Source organism: Bos grunniens, chromosome 8 (genome assembly GCF_055505025.1).
Source record: "Bos grunniens cultivar Pamir isolate PY7600 chromosome 8, Bosgru_T2T1.0, whole genome shotgun sequence".
NCBI lineage: Eukaryota > Metazoa > Chordata > Mammalia > Artiodactyla > Bovidae > Bos > Bos grunniens.
The window spans coordinates 7045095-7058695 of record NC_141172.1 but is presented as its reverse complement, the minus strand read 5'-3'; the positions used below and the strand labels follow the sequence as shown (position 1 = coordinate 7058695).

General features: G+C 48.9%; 1 protein-coding gene across 1 annotated transcript in view; it reads left to right on the top strand.

Moving 5' to 3' along the window:
• The window catches only part of C8H8orf74 (chromosome 8 C8orf74 homolog), a 30597-nt gene extending 24692 nt beyond the window's left edge, over nt 1-5905 (top strand). Inside the window, exons 3-4 of the mRNA XM_086414635.1 lie at nt 4418-4821; nt 5539-5905. Of these exons, the coding sequence (XP_086270761.1) occupies nt 4418-4821; nt 5539-5775 (641 nt within the window). The 3' untranslated portion in view covers nt 5776-5905. The remainder of the gene's footprint in view (nt 1-4417; nt 4822-5538) is intronic.
• The last annotated feature ends 7696 nt before the right edge of the window (nt 5906-13601 follow it).

Genomic DNA, 13601 nt, shown 5'->3' with positions numbered 1-13601 from the left:
CCTGTGTAACTGAAGCTCTGTCCTTGACTCACAGCTCCGCGTGTCCCCCTCTGCGTCTGCGAGTTCCACCTTTTTAGATTCCAAATATGAGTGAAATCATGCAGTGCTTGCCCTTCTGTGTCTTGCTTATTTCATTTAGCATAATGCCCTTCAGGTCCGTCCATGTTGTTGCTAATGACAGGATTTCCTCCTTTTTAAGGCTGAATAGTATTCCATCGTATGTGTGTGTATCACAGTTCCTTTAACCATTCATCTGTCAACAGACCTGGCCTGACACAGCCTGTTTGCATACCTTGGCTCTTGTGAATAACATGGGGGTACAGCCACAGCTTCAAGATCCTGGTTTCATTTCTTTGCATGTATACTCTGAAGTGGGATTGCTGGAGCCTTTTGAGAAACCATTTTGGAGATTTTTTTCCCTAATTGTCCAAACTCATCAAATTTTAATAACATAGGTATTCTGTATGTCTGATTATATACTATATCTGCTTTATACATTATAAAGCTTACTCTTTATATTCAATGCAAGGTTAAAGATAAGTAAATAACATTTTAAGATTAAATTTAAAACTGAAAAACTATTAACATCAAACTTAATTGTACTTTCTGAGTAACTTTTAATGTGGCTTATTTATGTACCTAATTTGTAATTGTCAATTTATATAAGCAAAGAAACAATTTATATAAATATATCATGACAAGAGCAATGCAAACAATTCTTAAAATGTCATTCAAAACTGTTATTTTCCTGGGAAAACAATGGGCAAAATTAATTCCTTAAAATTATTTTCAGTAAATTTAACTTTCAACTTTTGCTTAACACAGCGAGGCAACCAGTTGATAAGGGATGTGGGGTGGGTGGTCTAGGAGACCTCTGTGAGAACCAGGGACCCCACTGGCTGCCCTCTAGTCCACCAGCCCCCAGTCCTCAGCATTCCCATTCCTCAGATGAGCCACGTTTTCTCCAATGGGGCCTTTGCACACGCTGTTTCCCCTGTCTGCTTCCTCCTTTTCCACCTTTCTTTGCTCAGTGATCCCCTCTGACACAGCCCATCCTTCCCCACTTCCTCAGGGACCTGCTCCCTGACTTCCTCGAGCAAGTCCCTTCTTTCTACGGTGCCCACCCAGCACTAAGCAGCCCTGAGCAGGATTATACTATGCGTGTTTCCCCCAGGACTTCACCACCTTCCTGGACCACAGATGAGTTCTTGACCCATGGAAGGAAGGCCCCTAATGAACACTTGTTGAAGGGATAAATGAATAGCTCCATTACTACACTTCACATGTCACAATTTGTCCATTTACTCACTAGACATGTTTTGGCCCTCACTGAGCACAGAGCGCTGAGCTGGGGACTGAGAGAAAAGAGGGGATGCCATCTGTCCAGCTGTCTCCTCTTCCCCAGGCTGGAAGCTCTCTAAGGGCAGGGGTCACGACAGAGGTACGTCCCACCTGCGTCATATTCTCTTGGTAGCCCTCCTGCTCCTTAAGGGTCCCCAGGGACAGGCTGCGGTCAGGCAGGCCTCTATCCCCCTCCACACCCGACCATCGGTCCTGCCGCTCAAATCTGCCCTTGCTGCCCGTGCCTGCTGACCTGGCACTCTCAGGCCACACTGACTCCTGTCTGGACTGGGCCGAAGTCTCCCCGCAGGCCACCACATGACCACGGTCTCCCTGGGCAGGCCCTGGGCTGCCTGGAGTACAAAGCCCTGGCTTCTAACACAGCACTCACGGCCCTCCCAGCTGCCTTCCTCCCACCTCTCCACTCAACATGCGGTTTTCTGCCTCCCCCGACAGGTGCCAACGACAACAAACTCAGTCTTGTTTCCCACCCGTGCCATGTGGCTCCTTGCCCCTCGGATCTCAGGCAGGCCGCACCCACGCCGTGCCTCCCCCACAGTCTTTCCTGGCTCAGTCCCACTCAGCCACTGAGATGTCGCTTAAGCCTCGTCCTCTCCAGGAGAACCCATATCCTCAACGGAGCATTCCCCGTCACCTGATTTTGTTCCTCTTTACACATGTGTCAATATCGGCTTGTGTATCTCTCCTGTGAGAACTCTGAAGGCAAGAGATGTGTCTAACAAGACACATCCTAATGTTGCTAGAACTTAGCACAGTGCCTAGTGATTAACAGGCCCTCGGGAACAGCTTGACAGATTAATTGTGGATGGATAAATGGATGGATGCACATGCATGGATGGAAAGATGGTTGGGTGGAGAGATGAATGAATGAACAATGAGTGAATGGGCGATAGATGGATTGAGAGATGGGTGAATGGATGACGAGTGAGTATTCGGATGGTGGATAGATGGATGGAGAGAGGGATGGATGAATGAAAAGACCTATGGAGAGATGCAAAGATGCGGCCTGGAGAGTTTTCCCACAGTGCAGAAACAAACACTTCTTTTCCTACAGCGTTCATTGACTACTGCCTTACAGTGGGCTCTGTATAAGGCACTTGGACACACCATCCCACTTGATCCCCCTGACAATCCTATGAAGTAAACACGCCTATTCCCCATTTTACGTTGGAGGGAGTGGTGGTCCAGGAGTCACAACTAGGAGGAGCCAGAGCTGTGTCCATCATCCACCCAGCACCCTCCCCTCCCCCATCCTCAGACAGGGTACTGTCTTGGACCCTGGAGTCGCTGATTTGCCTTGAAAGGAAGGAAAAACACAGCCCACTAACCTTTAATTCTGCACGATGCAGAAGCCCCCCCCTTCCCCCAGGAGTTGCTGTTGTTCAGTCACTCAGTTGTGTCTGACTCTGTGACCCCATGGACTAGAGCACGCCTGGCTTCCCTGCCCTTCTCTATCTCTTGGAGTTTACACAAATTCATGTCCAGTGAATGAGTGAGGCCATCCAACCATCTCATCCTCTGTCACCCTCTTCTCCTTCTGCCCTTAATTTTTTCTAGCATCAGGGTCTTTTCCAATGACTTAGCTTTTCCTATCAGGTGGCTAAAGTATTGGAGCTTCAGCTTCAGCAACAGTATTTTCAATGACTATTTAGAGTTGATCTCCTTTAGGATAGATGGGCTTGATCTCCCCTGGGAGACTGAAGCCTAAATCCTAGTGACACTTCACAGCACTTTCTGCTGAGGCTCAAGGTGGAGCAGTGCTCCGTGTGCTAATATTTGTGTAAAGCCCTGCTCTCTCAGACTCTGGGGAGAGTTAAGGTAAAAACACTCATGCAGAGCCAAGACTGAGGAGCCAAAGTGAAGGCAGAATCAGCGGGTGGGGAGGGCTTGAAAAACAGCCCTATGGGCCGGGCAGAGACAGCCCCTCCTGAAGGCCCCAGGGGTACTCTGGCAGGGCCCTGAAGAGGATGGTCACCAGGTGGGGGGGATCTGCAAGCAGGCTGGCCTCCACCCCAGGAGAAAAGCCAGGCTCCCTGTGTGCAGCACCTGGTCTCCATCTTCATAGAGGGAGCTGTGGAATACCCCTGTCTGTGCCCAAGCTCTTGTCCTGCAGAGCTGACACTGAGACAGGGGGCGAGAGAGACATGGCTGAGTTCACGGTGCCCCTGGTGGTGGCATCCATATGAGGGTCCAGGGTCCTTCTCTGTCACTTGTCCTGTCCTCTCCCTGCCAGAGATCTGTCCACAGGGCATGCACCTCACTCAGCAAGACCCTTTACTGAACCACCTCTGTCTTGAGATGCAGTCATATGCTGGGGAGAGTCTTGCCCTCCTGACCACACTCTTACCCTGAGCCTCTGATGGAGTTGTGAGCAGGAGGCATGAAAGGCGGACTTCTCTGGTGGTCCAGTGGCGAAGAATCTGTTCTTCCATTGCAGGGGGCATGAGTTCGATCCCCGGTCAGGGAACTAAGATCCTGTATGCCACACAGTGCAGCTGAAAAGTAAACAAATTAAAGAGAGAGAGATGTGAAAGGAAGAAGGTGGGAGAAGATGGCTTATCCTCCAAGGAGCATTGCCCAGTGCTACCCTCAGAGCTGATCTCTACATGGTCTAAACAATACTTGCCTAAGTCAGTGACCCAAGTGGCCAGTATAATGTCCCTGTCTCTGCAACCATCTCACGCTCCACTCATATCAGAATCTCTTTTATACTCTCACCTCCTTCCTGAAGGGTCTGAAGTGGAAACAGCATAAAGCATAGCTGAAATCAGCCTTTAAAACAAGAGCTAAATGTCAAAATATAGGCAAGGAGTGGGATAATCATATAAGAAAAAAATAGGATAAATGTAAGTTACTGTATAAAATTGCCCCCTGACCTTCCCAGGAGCCAAGGGAAAAAGGGAAACATGATACACTCCATGGCTTTCTCGAGCTAAAAATTGGTGACATACAACCGTTCATAGGACATGGACTCTGGGGTGAGCACATATTGATCAGCCATCCCTGCCACTTTGGTCTGGTTCATACTTGCTGCCCAGCCCTTCTGTGCCCCCAGGTTGCTCCATCACCGAGGCCGTGACAATCCTGGGAAACAAGCTCAGAGATTACCAGGGGCAGTTCAACACCACCCACCTGCTGGCCCTGTGCGACTACTTCCACAACACCTTCATCCGCCACTACAAACTCTACCAGTATGTGCTGGGCCAGGACCAGGATGTCAACCTGACTGTTACTAACCTGGAGGTGTGCACGCCGCCCCAGCCGCTCCCACTGGCCGAGGGCAAGGACCGGGAAGTCTGGAAGCACGAGCAGCAGCTGGAGGAGCTGAGCACGGCCGAGGTGCAGAAGCGGACCAACATGCTGCTGCTGAAGGGGGCCCTGCGCCTAGAGCAGCAGCACCTGCTGCAGGAGACATTCTCCCAGCTGCCTGGGCGGCGGCACCAGACTCTGAACAGAGAAGTGAGAGGGGCCCGTGGGGCAGGGGGAGGCTCTCCTGCCCCAGTCTATGTCCCTTCCCTCCAAGAGAACCCGCGGGCGGGACCCTGGGGTCCTCACCCTTGGGAGGGCACAGGAGGGCACAGGTTTTGTGCACATGTTTCATGAAACATCCCTCAGATGTATTCAATCCCCCATTTTAGTGATGAGATGACTGAGGCTCAGAGAGTTTAACTGATTTAACCCAAGGTTCCCGAGCTGGCATGTGGCCGAGTTTACATTTGGACTGAGGCCTGGTTGACCCCAAAGTCCAAGTTCTTTCTAGCACAGATTCCACCAAAGGAGCCCCCCAGGTTCCAAACCACCATAGACTTCCGCAGTGCCCTGTCTGCCTGCAGAGCTGGCATTCATGGAGGCCTGGGGGATGGAGGAAGGGCCATGGGGGTTTCATCCTCTCCCCGCCCTCCGATCTCCTGCCAGGGCCTCCCACTGGCTGAACCCAGTCGGTAGTGACAGGTCAAGGGAGCTGGTTGATGCAGCTCTTAAAAGTCAGCCTCCTGGGGCATAGAGTAGGGTGGAGATGGACAGAGAGTAGGTCTGGGGAGCAGGGAATGGAAGATCCCAGCATACTGAGAAAGGAGACAGCTGGGTTGAGAAGAGGCACCTGAGGTGGGACTCTGCCTGCAGGTGGCCTCAGCTTTCCCCAGGCCCTGTTTACCAGCCACCTTCTGTTTCTTGCAGGAGCTAGAGAAACTCATCACTGAGGCCATTCACATCCAGATCGAGTGCCTCAAGGAGCTGCTGCAGTATGAGATACAGATAACCTTTGATATTTTGGACCTGAAACTTCAGAAGAAGACTCTAAACCTCAACGCTCCCATCCCTCCCTTGGTCCCCATTGCTGGTCAGTCAGGCCAAGACGAAGCTCTTAAGTTGTCCAAAACCAACAAAGGGAAGAAAGCAAAAGCAAAGAAGTAGAAGGCCCCTGATGTCTACGGTCTGAACACTCTGATTGAGGAAGAGCCATTTTCAATTATGAAGGGATTATGTGATGCACTCGGCACCCAATAGGTCAGAGATCTCTAGTGATTAAAAGAAACACACGGAAGTCCTGGCTGCAGAACTTGTTGAATGTCTGTTTCATGTGTAACTGAGTTACGTGGGTGAAGGAGGTGGGGACGGGGAAGACACAACACTTATTGCATGTTCTGTATCTTCTTGCTGGATACCACCTTTCACCTCCTGAAAATCCAATCCAAATAGATTTTCCCTGCAGGGTGGGAGAGGGCTGTCCCATGAGGCCAGTCAGACACCACTGGTGACTGAGTCTGAGCTCAGACAACAGACATGAACAATACAACAGCCCCAAGAAGGTCTCAACAGGTAAGAGGGAGGGTGGTGGTCCTGTCCCTCAGTGGGGTGCTTCCCCTGCAGCACCGTCAGGGAAACAGGTGCTGGGACCCCTTCCTCTCTGAGGATCTACCACATGCAGCCTGCTGTACCCACCGGCTTTCCTGCTGGAGGGCACAGAGCCCACACCTCTGGAAAACACTTCCTTCTGTGAGAATCCATCTTGTTTAGCCTGAGACAGGGGAACAGGCACCATCCTGGAGGCCAGAGACCCAGCGCCGCACCCAGCACTGTTGGCATTTGTGACCTTGTCCATGTCCTTTCTGTCTCTGAGCCCAGCGCTCCCTCCTGTCAAGTGGGAGACCTGCTGGCCAGAGTGGAAGGCCCACTCCCACACTAACATCCTCAGAGAGAGATGAATCATCCCCGAGAGCCCAAGAATAAAGCATTCCAGAGGTGAGGTGACCATCTGCTCCGGTTGGTCTAGGACAGTCCTGGTTGACTTTTATTGTCCTGGAGTCCTGCCTGATGGGTCACTGTTCAGTGGAGTGTTATTCAGAATCTCTGTATGAGAAGCCAGGACAAGACTGACACCCCTCCACTTGGACTTCCAGCTCCTGCCAGCTTCCTGGTTTGTGAGTCACATGGGCAGTGAGTGAGTTTTCAGTAAACTTGACGCTAAAACCGGAAGATGACAAGGCTTGACCTCTGTCTCCTTCCCAAGCTTTTCCTGCCTTGGTGTAACCCTCTAAAAGACAGCGTGTGCGGCTCTCCCTTGGATGCTGGAATTCTGGCGGGTACAAGCAACTCAGAAGAGCTGACTCCTGCTCTGGGGTGGGCAAAGGGATGGACTGTTGCTGCTCCAGCCGGTGGTGGCTGGCCTGTAAGAGTCACGAGGCCACCTGGCCACCGGAAGGCCAGTGGGGAAGCGGGAGTGGCAGGCAAAGGGTATATTCGTGATGTGCAGGACCTCAAAGGCGGAATCTTGATGAAGGGCTCAGAGGGAGCAGTTGGAGCAGACTTGCTGCAGCAACTTTGCCACTTACTGGAGGGTGTAAACCTGCAACTATTTCTCTTGGTATTTGCAACTGCATTTTCGTTTTCCAATACACCTATAACAGCAATGAGTTCAACAAGAAAGTGCGTGAGTTAGGAAAATGCAAGGATCTAGACTTCCTCTTTTTCAAGAAGGTTAATACAAATGGTTCTCTGCATTTAGCAACCACCCTGAGAACCATACCGGTGTTACTGAAAACAAGACAAAAATCTGCTCTAGTATCATCAGCATGTAACTCAAAAGACTGTCTAAAGTCCTGGCCAAACATTATTCTGCATGTTTCTGACAGGGTGTTTTTTTTTTTGGATGAGACTAAGATTTGAATCTGCAGATGGAGTAAAGCAAATTGCCTTCCCTAATGTGGGTGGGCCTTGTCCAGTTAGTTGAAGGCTTAATAAACCAAAACCCCTGACCTTTCGAGTAAGAGCAAAATGATTGGAGGGATATAGAATCTGGAAGAGAGGAGACCAGGAAGGAAGCTATTAAAATAATGCAAGCCAAGTATAATATTAACTATCAGGTATGTAGTACACAGATATTTAGTAAGTACCTACTGTGTGCTAGCAACTATTCTGAGCCTTGAGAATACTGCACCAAACAGTAAAAAAAGAGCCCCTGCTCATGAAGTTTATAATCTGGTGGGACGAGAGAAAGTCAGTGAATCGACAAGCAAATATTTGATGTAACATGATGACAAGTTACGTGAGTTGAACACATGCTGTGTGCTAGGTACTCCTGTAAGCACTTGATGTGTAGTAACATTTTATTTTCATGACAGTCCTATGAAGTGGGTACTGTTATTACCATCACCATTTTACAGATGAGGAAGCTGATGGGCAGGGGCTAAGAAACACCAGGGAGTCTAGACATAGGTCATATTCTTCACCTCCCCATTTTACTGGCTTTCAAGTATCGGTGGCCTGGCAGTGGCAGGGGGTAGGGAGAAGTCCACAAGCAGGGGCCTTTCTCTCCCCAGCCCAGACATCCTGAGTCCCACAGCCTCCCTGCTCTTCTCCACTCCAGCAGCTCCTGAGCACTCATTGTTTTGCACCATTTTGCACTCCTGGTCCTCGTTTGCAAGTCCTGCCAGCTTACAACTCCTTTGAGAGCCAGGAGCCGTTGTACATCTGTGATGTCTTCTTAGACCGTCACACGGTGTCAGGCACATTGTATGTCTGTAGACCTGAGAGCATTGCCAAAAACCACCAGTTCAGCCAAACACAGCTGTGTGGATAGAGTAGAAAAAGAAAACCACGATGGGAGAAGTCCTTTAAAGGCACTTGCACAGTGTTCTCTGTTTTTAAATGAGAGAACTGTTGTATCAATAAGACATGGAATTTTCATTAATAGGCGATAAATCAAGTCCTCAACCTTCTTGGCCAGGATACTCAGACTGGAGCAGGGTCTCAGTCCCTGGTCATCCTCACAGAAACTCGGGTACAGGGCTAACAACAGAAATATTGACATTACTTTACAGGGACCTGGCACCTATTGGCTTACAAAATAGCCCTATGCCTCAGCGCACACATACAGTTTTGACTGCACAGATCAACAACTTCTTTGAAAAACTGGTCTCTGCTGCCTGCACCAACCACAGGGTTCTGATGGAGGCTCTTAGCCTTAATGCCTCCCTCCCTGGCCAAAGGAGGAGCACATTTCACACGTGGACCAGTACTAGAACACCATTGTGCTGGGCCACAGTGATTGGGCCAGGCATGGGCACATGACCCAAGCTAGACCAATCAAAATGCTCTTTAATCACCCCACCTACCACACCTCCAGCCCTGGTGATTGATTCAGGTGTTTTTCCACTTAGAGCTGTCAGGGTTCCCTTCCTTTTGGTGGGAGGCTATAAGGATTCTAGGAGACTGATATTCTAGCAGCTAAGATTCCAGGCTGAGAGAAGGAAGACACCATGCAAAGGGAAGCAGAAGAGACAGAAGAGAGGTTGCTCCTTAATCCAATCGCCTGGGAGGCAGCTCCACCCTGTCAGTGGTTTGAGCCAAGGAGCACACACCCATTATTTGATTGACGTTAGGAAGCTGGCAAGGCAGGGAATGCTTCTCCCATGACAGATGAAGAAACTGAGGCTCACACAGGTGAAATGATTACTCAAGGTCACTTGACTAATGAGGTGGGGGGAGGGGGGGTGGAGATTGAAGTCATGACAGACGCATCCAGAGCTCCAACCTCTAGAAGAGAGCTTTTGTCTTCTCTACTATCTCAAAAGGCAGGGTCCCTGTAGCCAAGACCACCGCTCTGCCTGCATGTGTGATGGCTCCTGGGTTTAAGCCACACTTTTTACTCTGGACTCTCAGCCAGACTACAATATCCACTCTTAGATGAAAGACTATTCAGGGGCCAGGGGACAGAATCTGAATAGTCTCTTCTGTGGGAACCTGGACTTTTAAAGTCACTCTGCTTATTTAACTTATATGCAGAGTACATCATGAGAAACGCTGGGCTGGAAGAAGCACAAGCTGGAATCAAGATTGCTGGGAGAAATATCAATAACTTTAGATATGCAGATGACACCACCCTTATAGCAGAAAGTGAAGAGGAACTAAAAAGCCTCTTGATGAAAGTGAAAGAGGAGAGTGAAAAAGTTGGCTTAAAGCTCAACATTCAGAAAACTAAGATCATGGCATCTGGTCCCATCACTTCATGGCAAATAGATGGGGAAATAGTGGAAACAGTGTCAGACTTTATTTTGGGGGGCTCCCAAATCACTGCAGATGGTGACTGCAGCCATGAAATTAAAAGACGCTTACTCCTTGGAAGGAAAGTTATGACTAACCTAGATAGTATATTGAAAAGCAGAGATATTACTTTGGCAACAAAGGTCCGTCTAGTCAAGGCTATGGTTTTTCCTGTGGTCATGTATGGATGTGAGAGTTGGACTGTGAAGAAGGCTGAGCACTGAAGAATTGATGCTTTTAAACTATGGTGTTGGAGAAGACTCCTGAGAGTCCCTTGGACTGCAAGGAGATCCAACCAGTCCATCCTAAAGGAGATCAGTCCTGGGTGTTCATTGGAAGGACTGATGCCGAAGCCAAAACTCCAATACTTTGGCCACCTCATGTGAAGAGTTGACTCATTGGAAAAGACTCTGATGCTGGGAGGGATGGGGGGCAGGAGGAGAAGCGGATGACAGAGAATGAGATGGCTGGATGGCATAACTGACATAAGTTTGGGCAAACTCCGGGAGTTGGTGATGGACAGGGAGGCCTGGCGTGCTGCGATTCATGGGTCGCAAAGAGTCGGACACAACTGAGTGACTGAACTGAACTGACCTGACCTGAGTTTATCCATCATTATCATTCCCTCTTCAGAAAACATTCACCCCAACAGCAATGTCATCATACCCTATTCATTCAGTAATCTCTGCTATAAAATTCATTAAGTCCAAACTTCTGTCAACCATTCACGCTTTATTATTATAACTCCCTGTGATGGTACTTTTAAAATGTCCTCCAAAGGACTTTCTGACATTTTCTGTAAAGTTCTTTCATACCAGCTCCAAAGGTTGAGGAAACAGAGACCATCCCCAGTGCCCACATTTTTGAAATGAGGAGCAAGATAACCCTGGTAACGTTTCTGAAAGTGAAAGTGTTAGTCACTCAGTCGTGTCTGACTCTTTGTGACTCCATGGACTGTAGCCCACCAGGCTCCTCTGTTCATGGGATTCTCCAGGCCAGAATACTGGAGTGGGTTGCCATGCCCTCCTCCAGGGGATCTTCCCAACCCAGGGATCAAACCTGCGTCTCTTATATGTCCTGCATTGGCCGGTGGGTTCTTTACCATCTGAGGATCCCGCCTACTCCAGTCTTCTGAGAACTTGGCCATGTAGTTCCCAGCCTAGGTTCCAAGGCAGAATGAGAGCAGAGACATAGTTTTCTGAACTTGCTACAATATTGACATGTAGACACTACCATGTGTAAAATAGATAGCTAGTGGGAAGCGGCTGTATAGTGCAGGAAGCTCAGCTGGGTGCTCTGTGATGACCTAGAGGGATGGGATGAGGGGTGGGAGGGAGAGCCAAGAGGGAGGGGACCTATGTACACTTATGGCTAATTCACATTGTTGTACAGCAGAGACTAACACAACATTGTAAAGCAACTACATTCCAATTGGAAAAAAAAAAAAAGATGGTATTCTCCAGACACCATCATCTCAGAAGAGTTTCTGGGGAGGCTGTCCTTCCTGTGGAGTTCAGATTCCCAGCACAATCTGGAAATGCCACCTCCATGATCCCCGTGCAAAGGAAGTGGTACAGCTAGAAAGAGTCTCTTCTGTAAACCGGCCTTAGGTGTTTTCTTCTGGAAGACTCCAAATGCCTCTATCGTCTTTGTGAATAATTTAGGCCAGATGAGTGAACAAAAGCTTTGGAACTCCCCTAGCAAAAGGATAGGGCTGTTGCTGAAAGGTGGGCAGCGCTACTCAAGATTCTTTGCAAGAAGCACTAACGTGGGCCAGCAGCTACTGCCTCCAGAACAAAGCCAGTTGGACGTCTTAGTGTCCTGAGGAGACTCACTTTCAAACTCTGAACCAGGAGGTTGCTGGTAATGGGGACTCAAAGCCCAGAGTTATCCCCACCCTGCAGGTGCAACTGAGAGAGACTGACAACTTCATGGAGTAGCCACGGCGCATGCGCTAAGAAGGTCCCCAGCTGTTCGGCTTCTTCAAACGTGTCATCCCATACGTTTCTTGTGGGGCCACCTCTCATTCTCAGGGCCTCACCTCAGATTCCAGCCAAGCCTACAGTAACTGCTCCATGCCAATTTTGTCCATTCCATAGTGCCTGTCCTTACTCCAGTGTTTGTCAAATGTCCCCTGCTTTCTGCCCGGGACTTTGCTCCTGTCACAGCCTGAGGCACTGTCAGGAACCATGCACGTCCTGGAAGTGTGGGATCCCTAAGATCCCATAGAACACTCTAGCCAGTGGGGGGAGGGGGCCTGTGGCTAAATGCTTCTTCCTTTCATCTCTCAGGCAGACCATTCTGAGACACCATCTATGGGGGCTTCTCAGAAGGTCCCATGGGATGAAGCACTAGTTGCTCCCAGTAGCGGACAACTCAGAGACACACCTAAATATTGGCTTTTCCTCCTCTGTCTTCCCTCTTTGGGCTTCATTTCTTCTTTTTGAGGACACTTCTCAAAGAAGCTATATGCTGCAAGCAAGCCTTTGTCTTAGGTTCTGGTTTTAAAAGGAACATAGGCTAAGACATGAATTTATCTTTGGGTTTCCATATACCAGCACTCCTGGAGAATGAAACAGCTACCCACTCCATTATTCTTGCCTGGAGAATTCCATGGACAGAGGAGCCTGGCAGGCTATAGTCCATGGGGTCACAAGAGTTGGACACAACTGAACCGCCACCACCACCACCACACTAGCACTAACTCTGAAGTTTCAGTGACTATTGCTGGGTAACAAACTATCTCCAAAATTAATGGCTTAAAATAACAATAATCAGGATCGTTCTATTTGGGCAGGGTTCATATGGACTGCTTGTCTCTGCTCCACATGGAATCAGCTAAAATAGCTCAACTTGAGCTGAAGGAATCACTTCAAAGATGCTTGACTTGCATGGCTAGCGGGTATGCTGGTGCTGGTGGCTGGTTGCGAGCTCAGCTGAGACTGTTGACTCGGAGCCCTGACCTTCCATGTGGGTTCTCTCTATGGTTGCTTGGGCTTCCTCACAACATGGCAACCAGGTTCCAAGCAGTAGGAAATAGAAGGTGACAATCCTCTTAAAGCAGAACTGTATTCTATTGTCCTATTGGTCAAAGCAGTGCTAGATCCAGCTCAGAATCAGGGGAGTGGGAAAATAGACATGCCTTTCAGGGCAAGGAGTGACAAAGCATTCTTAACCAACTTTGATCTGCCACACTGACCCAGAACACAGGATAAATGAAGAGTTAAGTAAACTGTTAATTACAGAAGCAAATTTGTTAATTAATGCTACCCACCAATACTCAGCAATTACTATCCCTTGAAACCCATATGGCTACTGTCATTCTATCTGAAATTTGAGAATAAAATACTACTTTTATTTGAGATAAGGAGGATTTTTTTTCCTCAGAGATGTAGAACAGCAGAGATGAAGGGATCCTAGGGGTACCCACTTTAGCCACCTTGCAGTACAGCTGAGGAGAATGAGTAACAGGGAGAGAAAGGAAATTGCCCAAGGTCACCATCGTGGTCTTTGGTGATGACATCAACTCAGGGCTCAAACACCTGGAATGCTGGGTGGAAGGGTGCCAGAAGGGCTGCCTTCTCCCTGCCATCAGGTCTTTGTCCCCGGAAATCCCACACTCAGATCTATTGTGAACAGCTACTGAAAACTTTTCAAACGTGTAGCACAGGAGGGAGTCTGTGAAAGGGCTGAGGGTT